Below are 21,996 nucleotides of genomic sequence, written 5' to 3' on the forward strand. Positions count from 1 at the left end.
AGCTGGCCCTGGCACCGGATATGTGCCTACTGACGTGGCAAATGTGTTCTTTTCGACCTCCAGCCACAAAACAGGATGAAACGCAGGTCATAATTACGGGAGAAAGATGATCGGAGACATTCAGGGCTATGCTGACTCCCCTATACTCTGTCAGGGAACAGGCTACAAAGAGCAGAAGTCCTGCAGAACATCACATTGGTCCGTTATATTAATGAAACCTGCTCGCTGGGCCTGGTGAGCAGGAAGGAGCAAGCACCGCAATGCCCTAGACGGTATGTGCGTGCCAGAGTGAGAAACAAACCCCACAGAGATTCAGGGCCTGCCACGTCAGTGAAGTTTCCAGAGGCGTGATGGTCTGCCCATGCCAGTATCTTCCCTCTAAGGTAAAGGGCAAGTTATTACACCTCGTTCTTCCTACCACCAAGAAAAAGACATGGCATTTGGCAGGCCTCTTTAGAATCTGGAATCCGCCTATTCTGCATCCGAAAATGCTGCTGCTTCCACTCCGGAGGGACCAGTAGTTGAAAGTGACAGTCATTGATACCTACTCCAGATATGGCTGTGCTTCCCTGCCCACAGTGCCTCTACCAGCATCACTAGCGGAGGGCCTACTGAATCTGATTTACCAAAATAAGCTCTGGCATCGTATCACCCCAGATCAGAGGACCCATTTTATGGTGCAAGAGGTGTAACAATGGGCACATGACCACAGAATCCATTGGCCCCCTCCACATTCGGCATCAGCCAGAAATGGGGAGCGTGTTAAGAAGGTGGAGTGGCTGTGAAAGGTTCAGCAAAGGCACCAGTTTGGGGACAATGCTCTGCAGATTTGGGGTGCTGTCCTCCATGATGTGCAATGTGCTGACATCCGGTGTTCCCCAGTAGCTGGATCACACAGTCCGGAATCAAAGGGAATAGAAATAGAAACAGGCCCCCTCAGCATCTCTTCCAGAGACCCATCTTCAGAGTTTGTGTTTCCCATCTTCATAACATTAGAGTTTGATGGATTTAGAGGTCTTGGTTCCCAGGATCAGGAGAAGGGGAATGCTTCCACCAGAGGATAAGTGAACACACGAAGGAGTCAGTGACACTGTTTGAGAGACCCCAAACCATAATTATCCAGCTAAGGCACTTTCAAATTCCTGACCAGCAGAAACCATGACATGATAAATGCTTGTTGTTTTAGGCTACCAGATTTGAGGGTATTTGGTTATGTAGCAATAGAACGCTAATACAGTCTGCAAGTTTGTATCTCCAGCCATGTCCATTCCACAGATCTCAAATTCATATGTTGAAGTACTGACACAGGCAATAACATGGAGAATCTCAAAAACATTATACGGCATGAAAGAAACTAGACACAAAAGAGCATCCTGTATCATTCTTTTTATGTGAAACTCTAGAAAAGCCAAATCTAACCTGTGGTGACAATGCAGACCAGTGGTTGGGTGAGGGCCATTACACATGGGTTCTCTTACTCCCAGCTACCCCAAGGAAGCTGAAGAAAAGCACCCAGCCACCAGCGCCTGCCCAGACCCAGCGCGCGCCCACGCGTCTCCCCTCTCACCGCTTCTGCGTGAGTCTGGTTCACAAAGAGGTCTTGCTTGTTTTTATCTTGACCAGCTCCCTTTTGGGTCTTTTCTCTTTTTGTGTTTTATTCATCATTATTACGTCTGAAGCATGGAGTCATGATGCTCTTTGTAAGTCTGTCTTCAGTGACTTTTCTATGCACCTGCCCCTTCCCTAAGCTCCCTTCTACTAGGATCCCTGCTCCTCGGCCCCGAAATACCCCCCAGGCTTGTCTTGAAGGTTGCTTTGTTCTTAGTTCTTTCTCCTGTTCTCCAGGTCATTTTTCTAAGCTTGGCTGGGATGCCAGCTCTTTTGTTTCTTCACTGGGACAAAAATTCCTCCTGGGATAGCAGCTGTCACGACATTTGCAGTAAGGCCCCGAGCTGGAGTCCTGGCTGCCTGGCCTGAGCCAGTCTGTAACTCTCTGGCAACTGATCCTCCTTTCATAACCACAGTGATGTGGACTTCACCCCGTAAGTGAGAGCTTATGGAGTGCCACTTAGGTAAAGGTGACCTGGGGCCTCTGGGGGTGCCCACTGGGTTCCTACCGCCTGAAGGCAATAGTCACAGCAGACCCCGTGAGCAGGCACTCTGCTCCAAAACACTGCAACATGGAGTTATTCTTTCTCTGCTACAGATGAGGAAATTGAGGCTGAATTGAGAGAGGGGGAAATGACTTGCTCAAGGAAACATACCTAAAACTACATTTACTGTCATTGACGGCACATTCCTCTCCTTCCCCCAAATTACCCTGCATCCAAAGGACTTTCAAAAGTCTAGGACAGAAAGTAACAGAAGACATTCCTTCTGGTGGTGGGGTGCATCAACGCACAGTGTGCCTGCAAAGACGTGAGGGTCACAGCCTGGAGTATAACAAGCAAGTCACAGGACACTCAGCTGATCAGGAGCAGAAGTGTGAGACTTCCCATTTTTTTTCCCAATAGGTAAGTTTCATTGCATTTTAAAGATATCACGAATAGATCTTGGAAATCATTTGGCATCATCTTGTTTCCATAGCTAGACGGCTCAGAGCTTATTCATCAGCCTGCTGATCGGTTCCTTTTTCAGAGACACAAACAACATCCAGAATTTTTCTGATACCCCTGTTTTTAACTGTGGCTTGCTGAATCAAAGCAGCTGAAGTTGATACAGGTTCAATGCAAGTCACTTTCTGGGCTTGAAATTCTGAATGAGCAATGCCTGGCCTCATAGGAGCCCTGCAGATTATTCATCCAAGAAATTTCAGATTTCAACAGGAGACCTGCTCTCCTGAACACACACGTGAATGAGGAAGTGAGCAAACACAGACATACTCTTGTGCTGGAAGCCCAGTGGAACACCCTTAATCACGTGCTGTTTGACAACAGACTGCGTGACCTGGAACCCCAGTTCCTTTCTCTTCTCCACTGTTTGTCAACCCAAAGCCCTTTCCTTTCTTTCCAAGAAACCTGAGTTCTATACTGATGAAGACTGTCTGCAGGGTGCCTCCAGGGGCCTGTGTGTCCCTCCAGAGTGATGTCAACATCTTCTGGAATGTCGACAGTCTGGTTGCTGAAAATGTCTCCATTCTCACAGTGGTTTCAGCAAAGAGAGCATTTAAGGGTTTTTTTTTTTTAATTTTTTTTTTTTTTGGTGGGGGGAGGTTATTAGGTTTATTTATTTTTTTGTTTTTTTAATGGAGATATTAGTGATTGAACCCAGGTCCTCATGCATGCTAAGCATACACTCTACCACTTAAGCTACACCCTCCCTGCTAAGGTTTATTTTTCAAACAGTTTTATTGAAATATAATTCACATATCACATAATTCATCTATTTAAAATACAATTTAGTGGGTTTTAGTATATTAATGAATATCTATGACCATCATTATGTCGACTGAAATAAAATCACACAATGTGAGAGTTGTGGGTTGTTTTATTTGGGACAAAATGAGGACTCTAGGCTGGGAGATAGCATCCCAGAGAGCTCTGAAACTGTTTCAAAGAGGCAGGGGAAAAACTCAGTATCAAATATGATTTCACTGAACGGGGTACGTGCAGTCAAGCACACAGTTAGGCAGAGGCTGCTGCTAGTCACAAGGAGCAAATATCACCCATAATGATTTTAGTGCTTTTCTAGATATGAGGAGACGCAAGAATTGGGGTCATAAAATCTCCTGAAAATATATAACTATCTGAAGGCCTGTTCAGCCAGTTTTCCCAGAGCAGAGTGCTTCATTCCTGACCACCCTAAACTCCTTTCAGGAGGTTGGTGATTTAATCCAAGCAGAATTTGATGGCAGGTGCCAGTGTGATCCAATCCTTGTAGAGGCAGATGGCAAGTGCCAATTTTTAGTTAGCAATTACAATCAATTTAAAACATTTTTATCACCTCAAAAAGAAACTCTGGAGGGAGTGTACATCAGTGGTAGAGCTCATGCTTAGCATACACGAGGTCCTGGATTCAATCCCCAGTACCACCACTAAAAATAAATAAATAAAAACCTGATTACCTCGCCCTCCCCCCTGAAAAAAAAAAAAAAAAGAAACTGTGCCCTTTAGTTATCTCTCCTTCTGTCACTCCCACCTAGCCCTGAGCAACCACTAATCTATTTTTTGTCTCCATAATTTGGCTATTCTGGATGTGTTATGTAAATTATGTACTATGTGGTCTTTTGCCTCTTTTTTTTTTTTTTTGATTAAAGGTAGATTTATTTAGAGAGATACATACTGCATAGAGTGTAAGGCAAGAGAAAGGTAAGGAAAGAGGTGTGGAACTTGGGTGCTCAGGTTTAAGTAAAAGTAGGTACACACTCCACAGACAGAGGGCAGGCCGTCTCCGAAGGGGAGGAAGCGAAAAGGGGCCGTCTTTTGCCTCTTAACGTTTTAAAATTGAATGTGTTTTCACTGTGCCTCTGTTTTGTACTAGAATTCATCAGAATCAGTGTTTTTAGCTCTATGATTATTATTTTTTTTTAGCTCTGTGATTTTATACATGTTTTTCAAAATTAGCAGAACGTTACAGCAAATCCTCCCTTCCCTGAAGAAAAGCCTAGAGATGCTTTTTCTTCAAGAGGTTGCTCCAGGGTAAACAAAATGGAGAAGAAATAACAATGCAGGGAACTCAGGACATTTTGAATTTTTATTGAGGTTCTCACCATTCCAGGCCCCTGATCTCCAGGCTCTGCTTGCTCTGTTTTCTGAGCCTACCTTTGAGGTGCAAAAGACTGGGCGATGGGTCAGGACTGCCTCTCCTCCCCCATGTCCAGACTGCAGAGCGGCCCTGCCCAAGGGAGAATGGCTGAGGACACCCTAGAGGTGGACGTTCAGAGAGAGAAGAGCAGAGAAGAGATGAAAGTCTCTGCCTGGAGGAGGGAGCATCGTTAGAGCAAGGGCTGAAGGTGAGGCAATTGCTAGTACATGCCCAGCAGCTCTCAAGCCTGCCTATGGGAGCCACAGGATACTTGGGGAGGAAGGTGTTCTTCAAGGTCAGCCACAGGACAGGCATCTGCTAAGGTCGTACAAGGAAGCTCTGCTTGGGTCCTAACCCTCAGGAGGGAGCTCATCAAACTGATCCCTTCCTCTGACTTCACCTTTAGGGAAGGTCAGCCAAGTCTCTGCTCCCACAATAGTCCCTTTTCCCAGCAAAAATGACAATCCTTTCTCGAGTACTGGGCAGGAATCATGCAACTTTAGGACCAGACGTGAAAGTGAGTGCATGTTGCAGTCCCTACTGGTGGATTTAAGTAGATGCTCTAAGGAGGAGGATGGCTCTGGAAACCTCAAAATCCACATTCTACTAGGACAATCTCAAGTGAGCCGGGGTTGAAAAAGAAATTGTTGGAATTGTTCTGTCTGAGCTGGAGAAGAGGGAAGACAGAAACAACGGTCCAGTGCGAAATGGAGATCTGGCCTGTAGTAGGAGGGCAAGAGGGGAAAACACACACACACACAAAGATAAAATGGTAACAAGCAGATTCAGAACTGAGGATACAGAGGGCCAACTGTAAAGTTATTTTTGACTGCTCAGAGGGTTAGTGTTTGTTTAAGGGTCAACTATATTTGCTCTGGGTAGAACTTCAGTACAGTGTTGAATAGCATCAGTAAAAGTAGGCATCCTTGTCTTATTCCTGATTTAAAGGGGAAAGCTCTCAGTCTTTCAATATGATGTTAACTGTGGGTTTTTCATAAATATCCTTTATCATGTTGAGAAACTTTCCCTTTATTCCTACTTTTCTGAGAGTTTTTAATTATAAAAGAGTGTTGGACTCTGTGAAATGCCTCTTCTATACCAGTTGAGATAATCATGTGGTTTTATTTCCTTCATTCTACTAATGTGATGTATTACATTGATTGATTTTCTTATTCTTGTGTTGAATCACCCTTGAATTCCTGGGATAAATCTCACTTGACTGTGGTGAATAATTCTTTTAATATGTTATTGGATTCATTGTGCTAATATCTTGTCAAGGATTTTTGCATCTATATTCATAAGGGAAGTTGGTCTGTAATCTTATTTTCTTGTGATGTCTTTATCTGGCTTTGGCATTAGGGTAATGCTGGCCTCACAGGATGAATTAGGAAGTGCTCCTTCCTCTTCAGTTTTTTTGGAAGAGTTTGAGAATGATTCGTGTTAATTCTTTAAACATTTGGTAAAATTCACCTGTGAAGCCATGTGGTCCAGGACTTTCCTTTGTTGGGAAGTTTTTGACTACTGATTCAATCTCTTTACCTGTTATAAATCTGTTGAGATTTTCTATTTCTTCTTGAATCAGTTTAGGTAATTTGTGTATTTCAAGGGATTTGTCCATTTCTTCTAGGTTATTTAATTTGTTGGTATGTAACTGTTCAGGGTACTCTCTTATAATCCTTTTTTATCTTAATGATCTCGGTAATAATGTCCCCATTTTCACTTCTGATTTTAGTGATTTACGTCTTTTTCTTTTTCCCTTATAAGTCTATGCTATGCTCCAAATGTTTGGGTCCACTCAAAATTTGTGTGCTAAATCCTAATGCTAAATGATGGTGTTAGGAGGTGGGGCCTTTGGGAAGTGATTAGGTCATAGGATCAAAGCCCTTATAAGAGGCTTCAGAGAGATTCCTGTCCCCTTACGCATGCGATGATATAATGAGAAGTCTGCAACCCAGAAGGGGCCCCTCATCTGATTATGGTGACACCTTGATCTTGGACTTCTAGTCTCTAGAACTGTAAGAAATAAATCTCTGTTGTTTAAAGCCACTTGTATTTTATTATAGCAGCTTGAACAGACTGAGATGGTCTAGGTAAAACTTTGTCAATATTGTTGATCTTTTCAAGGGACCAACCTTGTTTCATTGATTTTTTTTTCTCTTCAAATATTTGGGGAGACACAGTTTAACCCATAACAGTGATTGTATTTGGAAACACAGTCTTTGTAGATGTAATAGTTAAAATGAAGTCATGATGGATTAGGATGGGGTCATACTGGATTAGTATGGTGCCCTTATACCTTCCCACCAGCAGAGCGCAAGGGCTCCAGTTTCTCCACATCCTTGCCAACACTAGCTATTTTCTATTCTTTGATAGTAGCCCTCCTACTAAGTGTGAGGTAGTATCTCATTGTAGTTTTGATCTGCATTTCCCTGTTGATTAGTGATATTGAATCTCTTCATGTGCTTATTGGCCATCTGTATATCTTCTTTGTAGAAATGCCTATTCAAGTCCTTTGCTCATTTTTAATCATGTTGTTTTGGGTTTTTTTTTTTAATATGTTTGATTTATAGGAGTTCTTTATATACTCTGGATATTAATTTCTAAACAGATATATGATTTGCAAATATTTTCTCTCTTTCTATGGGTTGCATTTTTACTCTGTTACTATGTCTTTTGATGCACAAAATTCTTAATTTTTCATGAAGCCCAATCTGTTTTTTCTTTTGTTGTCTGTGCCTTTGCTGTCATTTCCAAGAAATCACTGCCAAATCCAAAGTCATGCAGCTTTTCCCCTGTGTTTTCTTCTAAGAGTTTTATAGTTTTAGATCTTACATTTAGGTCATGAATCCATTTTAGTTCATTTTTGTATAGGGTGTTAGTTAAGAGTCCAACTTCATTTTTTTGCATATGGGGATACAGTTTTCCCAGCACCATTTGTAGAAGAGTGTCTTTCCCCTATGGAATGGCCTTGACACCCTTGTTAAAAATCACTGTACTATATTAGAAAATGCTTATTTCTGGACTCTATTCCATTTGTCTAGATGCCTGTCTTTATGCCAGTCATCTTTCAACACACTGTTTTGATTACAGTAGATTTATAGTAAGTTTTGACATCAGAAGGCTTAAGACCTCCAGCTTTGTTCATATTTTTCAGAATTGTTTGGCTATTCAGGGTCCCTTGGGACTCCATTATGAATTTTATGATGGGATTTTCTATTTCTGTTAAAAATATCACTGGGATTTTGATAGGGATTGAATTAAACCTATAGATCATGTAGGGTCCGTGAACATGGATGTCTTTACATTTATTTATGTCTTCTTTAATTTCTTTCAGCAATGTTTGATAGTTTTTACGGTATAAATTTTTCACCTCTTTGGTTAACTCCTAAATGTCTTATTCTCTCTGATGCTATTGTAAGTGGAATTATTTTCATAATTTCCTTTCTGGATTGTTCATTGTTAGTGTATGGAAATGCAGCTGATTCTTGTGTGTTGGTTTGTACCTAGCTACTTTGCTGAATTTGTTTATTAGGTGTAACAGGTTTTTGTGTGAGTGTGTGTGGAATCTTTAGGGTTTTCTACATATAAGATCATAATGTGTGTAAACAGAGATACTTTTATTTCTCCTTTTCCAATTTGGATGCCTTTTCTTTTTCCTGTCTGATTGCTCTGGTTAGGACTTCCAGTACTATGTTAAATAAGATTGGCAAGAGTGGGCATCCTTATCTTGTTCATGATCTCAGAGGAAAAACTTTCCATCTTTCACCATTGAGTGTGATGTTTGCTGTAGGTTTTTCATATGTGGCTTGTATTATGCTGAGTTAGTTTCCTTCTGTTCCTAGTTTGTTGAGTATTTTTATCATGAAAAGATGTTGAATTTTTGCAGATGCTTTTTATGCATCAATTGGTATTTATGCGGTTTTCTTTCCCCTTCATTCTGTTATTGTAGTATGTTACATTGATTGATTTTTGTATGTTGAACCATTCTTGCATCCTAGGGGAAGTCCCACTTGGTCATGCTGTGTAATCCTTTTAATGTTATTATTTTTAAAATTGTGGCATATTGTGCTTTTTTTTTTTTCAAAGAAAAGTTTTCTTGAAGTAATGGTCAACAGTGTCAGGAATCTCAGAAAGGTCAAGTAGGGGAAGGGCTGAAGAGGATTTCATTATTAAGAGGTTTTTTGTTAAACTTGTATTTTAATGTTCTTAGCAGCACTATTCACAATAGTGAAAAATGTAAACAATTCAAATTTCCATCAACTGATGAATGTGGTATGTCCATGCAATGGAGTATTATTCAGCCATAAAGAGGAATGAAGTTCTGATACATGCTACAACATGGATAAATAAAGTGAAAGAAGCCAGGCACAGAAGGCCACATATGATGTGATTCCACTTATTTGCAAGTCAAACAGATAAGTCTACAGAGACAGGAAGTAGATTCATAGTTTCCAGGGATTTGGGGGAGATGTTTGGATCAGGTTGAGAGCTTGAAGAAGATATGAAAGCTTTGGATTAGCTCCTCAGGGGAAAGCTAAGCAAGAATAACTGAAAAACTAAATGTTTGGCTGAGCTTATAAGTCCAACCTTGTACATTCAGATGTCCGCAGGAGTTGGTAAGAGACTGGGGTAACTGAGAACAAGTTGATGATTTTGCAGAATTACCACAGGTAATGTGGTTGCTGCTGGGAGCCAGAGTAGGCTGCAAGGACCATGAAGTTCCCAAGAATGGAAAGAGGGTGAATCACACAAACTCTAAGTTGACTAGTGAGCCTTAGCACAGCATCTGACACATGTACAAAATACTTTTTTGTTAAAAACAAAAGAATAATCAATTAATTTTTTGGAGGGGCATCAGCTTTATTGAGGTATAATTTACATACCATACAATTCACTTGTATTGGTCAGCTGATTTTTGACAAGGATGCCCAAACAATTCAATTGGATACAAACAGTCTTCTCAACAAATGGTGATGAGACAAATGGATTTCCACATGGAAAAGAAATGAAGTTGGGCCCCTTCACACTACATACAAAAATTAACTCACATCCTAGTGGGAATGAAGTAATGTCCCATTTTGGTTTTGCTCTGCATTTCCTGATTAATGATATTGAATATATTTTCATGTGTTGTATATATTCTTTGGAGAAATGTCTATTCAGATATTTTACCCATTTTTAATTGGGTTGTCTTTTTATGATTGAGTTATGAGTTCTTTTTATATTCTGGATACTAGATCCTTATCAGGTATATGATTTACAAATATCCATTCTGTGGATGTCTTTTTTACTTCCTTTGAAGTACAGAGTTTCTTACGGGCTTCTTTTTGGGGTGATAATCGCACAACTCTGTGAACACACTAAAAACCATTAAGCTGAACACTTTAAAGGTTGTGTTTCATGACATGTGAATTATGGCTCAATAAAGCTGTTGTAGAAAATAAAGGAATGAATGAATAAAAAGAATGGATAATATGCACTTAGAAAATAAATTGGTAGACACTGGGACCCCCGTATAGTTTCACCTAAATATAAATTCTATAAAACTAAACTTCATTCCCTTTTTTGATAAACTGATCTTTTATCCAAAACTTTTATCAAAACTCTTGATAACATCCTTGGTCCCTTTTAGTCCTGGGTGAGGGAATGCTCTAACAGAGGCTATCTGGATTTCAGCAAGTTATTTGAAAAAGCCTTTTGTGACCTGCTTTTGGAAAAATGTAGGATGGATGACAGCATTAATGAGTATAATCTTAACTGACTGAGTGAACATGTCCCCAAAATACCAATTAAAGGTAAGCTAGGAGAGGTTTCAGATCATATGCCATAGGGCTTCAGCCACAGCCCCCCTTCATTTCTGAGACTAGATATTTAGGCATTCTCTGGATCAGCGCTCTTTTTTTAGTCCTACAATTTTGTTTCTGTTTGACCCCCCTGTTTTTTTTAAACTTATGTTTTCTTTTTTATTGAAGCAGGATTGATTTATAATATTGTGTTAGTTTCAGATGTACAGCAAAGTGATTTAGTTATATACATATGTATTTTTTCAGATTCTTTACTGCTACAAGATATTACAAGATGTTTAATGTAGTCCCCTGTGCTAGACAGTAAGTCCTCGATGTTTATCAATAGATCAGCATTTCTAACTCTAAATGCGCACAAGAGATGCCCGGGGAGTTTGTTAAAATGCAGATTCTGAATCAGTAGGTCAGGGCAGGACCCAGTTGAGGCAGATGTTGCTGGTCTGCAGCAACTTTGTGTAACAAGGTTCTCAAGATCAGTGATTCGCAAATCCTGAGCACACATCAGGATCACCTGAAGGGTTTGTTAAAACAGATTGCTGGGCCCCATGGGGAATCTGATTTAGTAGGTCTTGGTGGGGACTAAAAATTTGCTTTTCAACAAGTTTGAAGACGATGATGATAGTGGTCAGGAACCACACTTTGAGAATCACTACTCTAGAAGATTCCACCTGTGACCCATCGCTTTGACCCTTTTGGGAATTTGGTGTAGTGTCCCCGCTGCTGGAGTTTTGGTTCTTTAGTTTACAGTCTTAATCACTTAGGAGGTGTTGTTCATACTTCCTTGTGTTTGGTTTGTTTATCTTTGTCGTTAAGAAATGTCTGCAATTTGTTTTATTATCAGGATTTTGGTGAGATTTGTGTACAAGAGGTCTCTGTATCTCTGCTGGCTCTGGGGGTTCACTGTTACTGAACACTTAACCCATGCCAGGCCCGGCCTCAGGCTCTTTGCAGACTCGGTGTGAGGGTCCCTCCCTTGAACTGCACATGGGCAGGCCCCTCTGCACCACCCCCATCGGTGGCCCTCGCCTCAGGGTTAGTGCCTGAGAATTTGTCTGTACATTACTCTCCAGGGGAGAGGAAACGTCTCCTTGACCTGTGTATGAAGCTCACCTAGTGCCTGGCATCACACACTAGCCACCCGGGTGACTGACTTTACCACCAAATGTACCGCTCCCCTCTGAGGGTACAGGACACCTGCTAATAGTGCCTGATGGTCCAGGGAAGGGTGGATTAAGCAAGGGGAGGATGTGAGCAGGGGAGCCTGGGAAGGAGCCTGGAAAGAAGGGGGATGGACAGGGGCTGACTGGGTTAACCAAGCCCATCCTGTCCCACCAGGGCTCCCAAGATGCCCCTGACGATGGATATCACTGCGATGCCCCGCAGCAGAGGGGTGGGGCCTGCGCAGGGCAGGCGCTCTGATGAGAGCCCCCTCCTCCCTTCCCTACCGTGACTCTCGCTCTGCCAGCCCAGTTCCTCCCCTTCCTTGATGACCCCCACCGCCCGCTTAACAGATCCCTGAAAGCCCGCCGCTGAGGGAGACAGGCTGGGGGGAAACACGCAGGGCCTCGTCTCGGGCCCACTTTATTTGGGAGCGGGGCGGGGAGGACTCTAGGCCTGCTGTGCCCGTAGGAGCGCTCGCACTTGGCCGATCTGCCAGTCGACGCTGGAGCGCGCGGTGCCCCCCAGGGCGGTGTACTGCTCCACGCTGTGTCCGTAGTCCCACACGTGGCTCACGTCGCCCGAGAACAGGGGGCTGGGGGAAAGGAGGAGGTGGGCTGGGGCAGCTGGGCCATCGTGGCCTCGGGGGCTGGGGCTTGCCTCCTGGGAGGCCAAAGGAGGAGAGGGGGCCACACCTGATGGTCTGGAGCTCCTGCAGCGACAGCTGGTTGAGGGCGACCCCCTTGGTCTCCGCCATGAACACAGCTTTCCCGGAGGCCTCATGGGCCTGGCGGAACGGCATCTGGGGACGTCGGGGCAGAGGGCGGTGCTGACGCAGGCTTCCTCGGCTCTGTTCCACGAGGAGCACCCACACCCTCCCTGACCACCCCAATCCCCACGCCCACCCCCAACCCCGGCCTGGGGAATATCACTCTCCCCCCACCCTCCACCCTGGCTGCCCTACACTTACCCCTTTGCGGACTAGGTAGTAGGCAAGGTCAGTGGCCAGCATGTCAGGACTAAGAGCCTGGGCCATGTTCTCACGGTGAATCTGGGGGCGCAGGCCAAGTGAGCAGTGAATCCTGGGGACCTGTGGTCCCGGAGCTGCCAGCCCAAGGCCTACCCCTCAGCCACGATGTCCCCTGCCTCAGGCAGACACTCTTACCCACCCTGTTTTGCGCTTTCTGCTCCAGTCACCTTTTCATAGTTATTGATACTGATCAGGTGTGCTACTGGGGTCGCCTTGGCATTTTCAAAGCGTCCTTATCTTTAGCATGCATCAGAATCACTTGGAGGATTTATTGCAAATACAGACCACTGTGGCCTAACCCGGGGTCTCTGATTCCCGTAGATCTGGAGTGGGGCTTGGGAGTGCTCAGGTGATGCTGATGCTGCTGATCCCGGGACCACACTTTGAGAACCACTGCTTTAGAGACACATCCTGAACTATTTAGGAATGCAATGCTATGACGAGGGGGCTTTGTGTAAAAATAATGGAGTAGGAGTAGGCGGCTTAATGGGTATAGATGGCCGACAACCCAACAATGGCCATAAGTTGACTGTTTTGAAGCTGGGTGTTGGGACAAAGGGGTTCGTTATACACCCAGCTGTCGTCTACTGAAAGTTCACATCATAAATGGTTAAAAAGAAATCTGGTCGGGCCAGTTGATGGGGCCCCTTGGGTCTAACCCACTGGCATTCTACTGCGGCAGCTTCAGTTGGTGTTTTCACTGTTCCCACAGCATGAATGAGCATAGATTCTGTCCCCCTGCCTCAGGGTCTCTGGACCACCCTCACTTTCTTCCTCTTAAGATCACCCTCCTGGCTTGCCCACCCCTGGGTTTAGGAGCCCAGAGAAGAGGCGTGTCTTGCCTGCAGCGTAGAGATGACGCCAGTGGCCACCTGGAGGACGGCGCTCATGGTGTCTGACACTTCAAACACGGCTTCCTTGTCCTCCTGGGAGGCACGTGGCAGGAGGTAAGCGCCCAGCAGCCCAGTCCCCACTGAGGCCTCCCCACTGCCTTCCACCGGGAACACTCACACCTCCTACACCTCATACAGAGGGAGAGGAGAGAGCTCTCAGGGTGGCCGAGGGCTGGGTGCACAGGATGGGAGGTGGGAATTCTGTGGGACCCCAGCCTGGATGTGCCAGGTCCCTGAGAACTGGTATGTGGTATATGTGCTGGCGGGCCCCTCCCCCACAGTCCCTAGACTCGCACCTGTAAGTCCTTGTTGTAGGTGCTTGGAAGTCCCTTGAGTGTCATCAGGACCCCAGCACACTGCAGGGAGAGTGAGGATCAGGAGGCTGGATCTCGGAGCCTTCCTGGAAGTTCCCTCAGGACCTTCCGGGTTAGCGCAGAGGCCTTGCCCCACCTCCCTGCCCTTGCTCACCCGCCCAAACACTCGCCCCGCCTTGCTCCGGATCAGCTCCAGGCTGTCTGGGTTTTTCTTCTGGGGCATCAGGCTGCTTCCGGTGCTGGAGACAGAGATGCTGCAGCTGAAGGGGCTCCCCTGCCCCTGGGCTGGTCTGCTGAGTGGGTCTGCCCCAGGTTGGGGTGGGGAGGAAGGAAGCCATGCTGGTGGGCACAGAGCTGGTGGGTGTAGGGCAGGGCGCAGCCTTACCTGTAGGCATCTGAGAGCTGCACAAAGTTGAATTCCTTGGTGCCGTAGAGGATGAGATCCTCAGCCATTCTGCTGAGGTGGGTCATGCACAGCGAAGCCCAGAACAGGAACTCAGCTTATGGGAGGAAAGGGAGGTCACCAGGCAGGCCTCTCTTGCCCCTCACCCAGCCTGGAGAAGCTCCAGGTGGGTCATACAGGGGGTTGAGGGGAAGGAAGCTGGAAAGGAGCCAAAGCTGGGGGACAAAGGTTGCACACAGTGCAGAGCCTGGCCCTGGAGTATGAGTGGCTCCCAGACTCACCCACAAAGTCTCGCTCACTGGTGGCATCCATGCTGTTGAGAGTGATGGACCCAAAGTTCAGCTCTGGACAAGGGGAAAGGGGAAGGCATGAGGGCTGAGCTGGAGGGCGAAGAGGGGCTTTCTCTACCCCAAACCAGGTTTCCCAGCGATGTCCCTCTGGACCCCTCAGGGAGAGGAGGAGTAGGAGGGGCAGGAGGTTGGGGGGTGGTCTCTTGTACAGGTCCCAGGAGGCAGGCGGGAGCCCTGAGCTTCCCAGCACCATGCGGCCCTACCACAGGCCTTCCTTTGCTGGTCTAGCCTCACTGTCCACAGATAATAAGCTGAAATTTCACCCAGGCCCCCGCCCTCTCTACATGTGTCTGTGGGACCTGGCGGGTGCTGAGAGTGGGCGCCTTACCTGCTCGGAGCAGCTCCCGGTCCACACCCAGAGGATTGCCTGCAATGGCCCCGCTGCAGAGATGGGGGCTTCTGAGTGATCAGGGCTCTTGGCAGGCCAGCCCCAGCACACACACACACTTGCACACCCATGCCAAGCTCTGGTCGCCAGGGCTATGGCCTGGTCAGCTTGGGTGCCAGATACTTGTCCCCATGCGGGGGAAATGGCAGGCTGTGAGCAGCTGGCTGGCTCTCTGGAGCCTCCCTGAAGAGCTCTGGCCTGGCTCTGACACATTCATTGTCCCCATCTTGGAGCTGAGGGGCCATGTGTGGTGCCCCTCCCACCCTGGACAGGGAGGCTGATTGCCTGGCTTTCTGTCCCTCTGTCCTTCCTGGCTCCTCCTGTTCTGTTGAACCCCAAAGACTATGCCCACTGTGTGGCAGTAGCCCCCTACGCCCTACCCTGGAGCACTGGGGCCCCGCTCACCTCCCCAGAGGCAGGACGTTGATCCTCTTCTGCACCTCCAGCAGCCTCTCAGAGTCTCTGGTCAGTGCCACAGCATGGCTATGGGAAGCCAGGAGGCAGGAGGGTCAGGGCAGCCCCAGCTCCTTCCCTCCATCACAGCTCCTCTGTCACGCCCTCCTCACCTCAGGATCCAGTGGCTCCAGCGGATGGGCTGAGCCCTCTGCAGGTGTGTGTACCCCGGGAAGAGGACGTCCCATTCCCTGTGGGGGAAGAGTAGGGGCAGGGGCCTGAGGGGCTCAGGAGGTTCAGGTGAGGCCTGCCTGTGACAACTGGGACCCTACGGGCCTGCGCCCCTTGAGAGGAGAGCAGGGCAGGCCCACCAAGGATCTGCCTGCACAAGGGACCAAGTGACCTCCTGGGAACAAACATGGTGTGAGGGAAGAGCTGGGAAGGGGGAAAGTGTGATCCAAGGGCTGGGCCAGGGCCCTGGGGCCTCTAGGGGGTAAGCGTAGGACCAAGTTGTAGATTATGCCTTCAGCTTGGACCTCTGTACCTTGGCAGCAGATCTGAGCAGCGCTAGGGCAGGGGAGGAGGCGCACAGCAGGTACCACCGGGCCGTGAGGGACCGAGCCTGTGAGCACGAGAGAAGCTCCGGAGGAGCCCAGAATAGCTGGGGCACTTTAAGTAGGCAGGGCAGAGGCAGAGGGGCTCTGGGTGATGGTTCTGAGTTTTTTTTTTAATAAACAGCTTTATTGAGATATAATTCACATAGAAATCAACCATTTAAAGCATACACTTAGTGCATAACCATCACCACATCAACTTTAGAACATTTTCATCACCCCAAGAAAGGAACCCAGTACCCATTAGCAGTGCCTCCCTATTTCTACCAACACCACCTCCCTAGGATGACAGTTCTTGGGCCCGTGTTTTCCCCTCGTGGTGAAGTCAGTGAAATGGGTCACAGGGAGTTGGAGAAGAAGAGGAGTCAACCCTGTCTCTGACACCAAATAGGGACTTCTGAGCAGTCACATCACAGAAGCTGAAGCTTGGGATGAGGCCAGCGGGAGGCAGCCCCCGGCTCTTTGTCAGCCATGCCAGTGAGGATGGGGGATGTAGGGCACCAGCATGGTGAGGAGTGACTCTCTGGCTGCCCTAGGCCAGCCAGCCCCTTTCCTTCAGCCTCAGGGTGTCAGCCTCGTGCCTAAGCTCCTGCCTGTGAGGCCCTGAAGTATGAACTTGCCCTGCTTGCTGAGCTAGGCTGGCTGGGGAGGGGGTGCTGCAGGAAATGCCCCACTCCCGGCTGCTCTGCCTCCCTTGGTCCAGGAGTTCTGGGACCCCCGTACCCCAGAGCCTGGCTCCCCCACCCTCTTCACCCCGGCCACTTAGGTCTGGCATTCAGGCTGCCTGTCTCAGGAGTGGAGACCCTGGCCACCGTCTTGCCCCTCTCTGCCACCTGGTGTCCCCGGGGACTCACGCCTCCGCCCGATCCACCATGGTTCTGATGAGCTCCCAGAGGAGGGCAGAGAGTGTGGAGCAGTTCCGTCGCATCCACAGCCTGAGGTCTGTGACTACCTGTGGGGAGGAGGAGGTGGCACTCAGGGCACAGATGTGTTGCTTCCCTGCGGGGCCAGGACAGCTGCTGAGCGCTAACTCTGCTGCCTGGGCTCCGCAAAGTTGGGAAGGTGGGGGCAGGAGGAGGGGCTGGCAGCACCTGGTCATTCCGGCTTCGTCCTGTGTGTAGCTTCCCTGCGGTTTCACCGATGAGCTCCTGGGGTAGAGGGAGGCAGGCAGTTGGGGTCATAGCCCAGTGGGCTCAGCTCAGGCAGGGTGCGTTTCCTCCCCAGCCTGTGGCCCACCCTCCCTGCCCCAGGGTCCTCTGGTGCTGCCCAAGTCTTGGCTATCTCCACTGAGGCCTCCTGTTGAAGTCCCAGTGATGAAGGGAACAGTGATGGTGTGGATGCTCACAGTGGCCCAGGGCAAGGCAGAGAGGGGAGGGATGGGGATGGGGTCGCACCTTCAGACGCCGCTCGTTGGCTGTATGGATGTCCTCGTCGTTGGGGTTTAGTTTGAAGGTACCCTGGGCCCACTCCTCAGCTACCTGCAGCAGATGGCCCCACACAGGGGCAGGAGGGCAGGAGTCGGCAGCTGAGTGCTGACCGTGCTCCACAGGAGGGGCCTGTGTGGCCCCCACCCCTGGGGGAGCATCTCAGGCCCAGTGCACCTTTGCTCAGGAGCCATGGGACCAGGGGCCATTAGGGATGAAGAGAGCCAGTCAGCACAATGCACGGTTAAAGGGCACTTCTAGGCGTATAATCACTACAGAGGAAAGGACAGGCTTGGGATGACGCCATGCTTGGGGATTTGGTGAAAGCCTGGGGTGACAGGGAGGGGCCCTCGGGTGGGCCTTGGGGCATGGAGAGTACCTTGTCCAGGCCCTGGAGTATCTGGTCCATCTCAGCCTTGGTGAGGAGCCCCGCCTTCTCCAGGCCCCGGCTGTAGGCCTTGCTGCCCTGCACGTCCACCTCCCATAGGTGCTGGTCATAGGCGATGGACGCGTTGAACTTCTCCATGATGGGGTCCACTGCTCCCACAAACCGGCCACCCCACAGCTTCCCACTCTGGCCAGGGGAGCAGAAGCAATTAATCTCCTCCCGCCTTGAGAACAGTGCTTCTCACAAAGGGCCTCCAGGAGAGTTATCAAGTCTCATGGCATGGGAGCCAGTGGGCAGGGTTATTCTCACTGGACAGATCAGGAAACTGAGGCTCAGAGAGCATCAGGAACTTGCCCAGACCCACTCAGGGAGTGAACATGGGAATGTGACTGGTTACTGGAGTTAGGGTTCTTTCCCACCATGTGGCACAGCTCCAGGGAGATGGTGGCAGGGTACAAGGCAACCCTGAGACCACAGCAGAACTTCTGGGACCTTTCCTGCCACTGACCAAGGTGAGAAGTGGCACTAGAATCCAGAGTGTGAACGCTGCTCTGCGGCACCAGGGGTAATGATGATACCTCTGGCTAACACGTGCTGCGTTCTCACCGTGTGCCAGCCGCCCTTCTAATTGCTTGGCATGCACAGACAGCAACCCTCTGAAGTAGCAGTACAATCCTGCTTCAGAGAGAGGGAAACCAAGGCCCGGAGCAGCCCTGAGCTCTGCCCTCGCCCTTGCCTTTGGTGAGAGTGGCAAAGCCAGGACTGCAGCCCCGCAGCCTGAAGTCAGAGCCCGTGCTCTAAACCCCACATTCCACCAGGGCCTCTCTGCTGGCTTTGCTTTTCTGAAGTTGTGCTGCAGGGACAGGCAGGGAGACACCTGAGGGGCCCCCATCAGTCTCAGGTTACCTGCATTTCCCTCCCACAGCATCGGGTGGGGCCTAAGGTCCCAACCCCCACCACTCCTCAGGAGAGCACCCCTTACGCACCCGTTATCATTGGCCTTCTGGGAGGTCTCTGACCCTCTGCTCCTCAAGAGCCAAGGGCAGAGGGATGGGACAGAGACACCACTGTTTTGAAAGAGGGCAAAGGTCGGGGCCTGGGACAGATGGGGGAGGGGGCACAGGAGACCGGAGGGGCAGTCTGAGCGCCCAGTGTGCCAAAGACGGGAGGAAAGTGTGCTGGGTGGAGGTGGGCATGTTACTTCACTGGCATCTTTTCTGTGGAGGGGCAGTTTACAGTGGCCACTGGGAGGGTAAGTTCTCCTCTGTCTCCCAGACCTCTGTTAACCAGCTGACTGTGGGAATGTTATATAACCTCTTACCGTCATGGTTGCCCGCCTATAAAATAGGGATAATAATAGTACTGACCAATGGCGTTGTTGTGAGCATCAATTAGATTAAGCTAATTGCATACACAGCACAGTGCCTGGTACTCAGTAAATTCCAGGTATTACTGAGGGAGGGGTCAAGGGCTGCCAGGGTCAGGGTGTGCCTTAGCTCCACTCCCGGTTCTCGTGTGCACCACAGGGACCTCCACCATGCTCTGGCCCCAGGCTCTGAGCTGACCCCTCTGTGCCCAGCAGTCTTGGCACTTGACTCTGCCCTCCAGATGCAGCCTCTGCCTCTCCTCAGCCTTTTCAGCTGGACCCAACCCTCTCTCCTCTGCTGCCCCACCAAGCCTTGATCGCCAGCAAAACGCCACGTGGGGCCCTGGTCCTGACCATTGGTAACAGAGGGCCAGGGCCAGCCAGTCAGGATGGGGAGCCAGGGCTCCCTTCAGCTAGGACCTCACCTCCCCCAGCAGGCTTCTGGACTCCCTCCACAGGTTGTTAGTAATAACAACTATTTAACAAGCAAGGCTGCAGCCAAAACCAATTAGTCCAAACCACAGGATGGCCTAGGGCAAGCAGAGGTCGCCTGGTGCCTTGGTCTCCTGAAGGCAGCCCTCTCCACATTGGAGCCAAGCTCCTACCCCACTAGTAGGTTTAAAAGGACCCCAGGAGGATGTCAGAGTGAGGTGCCACCACCTGGGCACTGAGGGAGGGGCAAGGTGGTAGGAGAGGGCACTGCTATAAGCCAGAGCACATCTGGGCTGAAAAGATCCCTTTGTGGCAAGGGGACAGGGACACTGGGTTGGGCTGGGCTGAGAGAGCAATAACCAATTTAGATCACACCTGGGAAATACCAGTGTCGTCACTCTTAGTGTCATTAACCACCACTTATTGAGCACCTACAATCGGTTGGCCCTGTGCTAGGCCTTCTTCAGATGCTATTACACCCTCCTATGAGGTGGGCACTGTCACCCCTATTTTACAAATGAGGAAGAGAGGTTTGAGGAGGTGGAGTGACTGCTTCAGAAACCAGGACTGTTTGGCTTCCAAGTCCAGGACCTGCCACAGGCCCTCCACCATGGCCCAGAAGCTAGCAGAGCAGGCAGTCATAACCCATTTATTCAGATGAACAAACTGTGTCCCAGAGAGGAAATGACTTGCCAGCTAATGAGGGCCAGAAGGGACAGGAACCCAGACCTCCTGCTTCCCTAGCCCAGGGTTCCCTTCATTGGCATCAAGCAAACAGCCCCTTTAACTTGAAGGGGTCAAAGCAATGACCTCATGATCCAGTACCTTACAGAGGCAGACATTCAGCTATTATCCCCATCTACCAGGAAAATCAACTGAGGCCCAAGGAAAGGAGCCTGTGCCTCGGACTCCTGCCACTCGGAGGTCAGGAGAGAACCCAGGCTCTGAGGGAGAGAGACCAGTGAGACAGGAAGCCACCAGGCACTGGGGCCACAGGGCACAGTCCCCTACCTCCTGGCTCTTAACACACACAAAAGTCATATGGACTCTGCCACACAGGGAAAAGTGCAGGTGAGGGGCACAGGATGGGACTGACAGGAGGACACAGGGGAAGGAAGGAATGAAGAGGTGAGGGGGCTGAATGAGTGGACAGCACCCTTCCCCGGGGCCTAGAGGACTATCAGGTCGCGGCGGGGGGGGGGGGGGTCAGGTCAGGGCCACCTTCCCCAGTAGTGTGGGTTGGTGAGTTTGCCACACAGACCGCCTGGGGAGGGGTAGGGAAGGGGGGAAGAGCAGACGTGATGGGGACACCGGGAAGTCGAAGCAAAGTTTTCTTCCGGGCTCTGGCAGGTGGGCCAGTGGGTACCCACCGCCTGGAGCCAGCGAGGATAATTACCAGGAGGGCGGCGGGCGGCAGGTCTGGCTCGGGGAGATCGCGTGCTCAGGTCTAGGCCCCCGCTGGCCCCCAGGGCGCCCCTCCCCCTCGTTTGGAGGACCGGCGTCCCCGAGGTCCCACTCACCTCCGATGCCATGTTGGGCGGTTCCTCGTCGTCCGGGAGTCTTGGTCCTCCGGGTCTGGAAGACAGGATGGGACTGACGACCTCCTCGGCCTCCGGGGTGGGACACGGCGCTCGGGGAAATAGAGGTGGGGGGCGGGGGTGGACAGCGCCCAGAAGGCGCGTCCCGGGCCTCTGCGTCCTCCGCTCCCTCCTGTCCCGGCCGCCCGGCCGCCGCGCACTCACCACCTCCTGGCAGCGCCGTGAGCCTCTCGCGAGCCACCCAGCTGGGCTTTCTGGCCCGGAGATCGTCGGCAGCCCGGCGCTGTCCCCTCCTTCTGGCGGCGACCGCACCAATCCCAGGCAGCCCGGCCAGGTGGGCGTTGCCTCAGCCCTCCAACCCCGGCTGTGGGCGGGGCCGTCTCCAGCGCTCCTTTGGCCCCAGGGCGGAGGTAAGGGACAGTGAAGGTGGTGCCTGGATGGCAGGGCTCTAGGCAGCAGCCAGCCCTGGACACTGGAGGGAGACCTGAGCTAAGGATAGAGGCAAAGACACTGGGCCGGGCCTGGAGGGCTCACAAAATACCTAAGACGAAATGACATGCCCGATCATTCATTCATTCAACAAACAGGTACCCAGCACCTCCTATAATGTCAAGAGTTGGACTCTGAAGAAAGAGAAATGAGCAAAAAAAATGATGCCTGCCTCAAAAAGCTCTAACAAAGCATGGACAAGTGGTGAGGGGAGCACGGAGGGCAGTGAGAGTGGGCGCCTAATGGGATTCTCAGAGAAGATTTTATAT

At 49.7% G+C, this 21,996-nt stretch overlaps 1 protein-coding gene across 2 annotated transcripts; it reads right to left on the reverse strand.

The window, feature by feature from the left end:
- Positions 1-10,656: 10,656 nt before the first annotated feature.
- On the reverse strand, positions 10,657-21,523 carry ASL (argininosuccinate lyase). 2 transcript variants are annotated; one of them, XM_031432808.2, is made up of 17 exons: positions 21,443-21,523; positions 21,221-21,275; positions 17,894-18,004; positions 17,485-17,568; positions 17,182-17,238; positions 16,945-17,042; positions 15,650-15,727; positions 15,489-15,566; positions 15,024-15,076; positions 14,627-14,689; positions 14,328-14,442; positions 14,097-14,181; positions 13,925-13,984; positions 13,578-13,661; positions 12,676-12,756; positions 12,401-12,507; positions 10,657-12,300 (listed from the first exon to the last, which is right to left on the reverse strand). In XM_031432808.2, the coding sequence occupies exons 2-17, from the start codon at positions 21,230-21,232 to the stop codon at positions 12,156-12,158; spliced, it is 1,311 nt and encodes a 436-aa protein (XP_031288668.1). In that variant the 5' UTR covers positions 21,233-21,275; positions 21,443-21,523; the 3' UTR covers positions 10,657-12,155. The 2 variants fall into 2 exon arrangements, with proteins under 2 accessions (XP_031288668.1, XP_031288666.1); XM_031432806.2 differs by having other exon boundaries at positions 17,894-18,088.
- Positions 21,524-21,996: the final 473 nt, after the last annotated feature.

The sequence above is a fragment of the Camelus dromedarius genome, chromosome 24 (assembly GCF_036321535.1).
Source record: "Camelus dromedarius isolate mCamDro1 chromosome 24, mCamDro1.pat, whole genome shotgun sequence".
Taxonomy (NCBI): Eukaryota; Metazoa; Chordata; class Mammalia; order Artiodactyla; family Camelidae; genus Camelus; species Camelus dromedarius.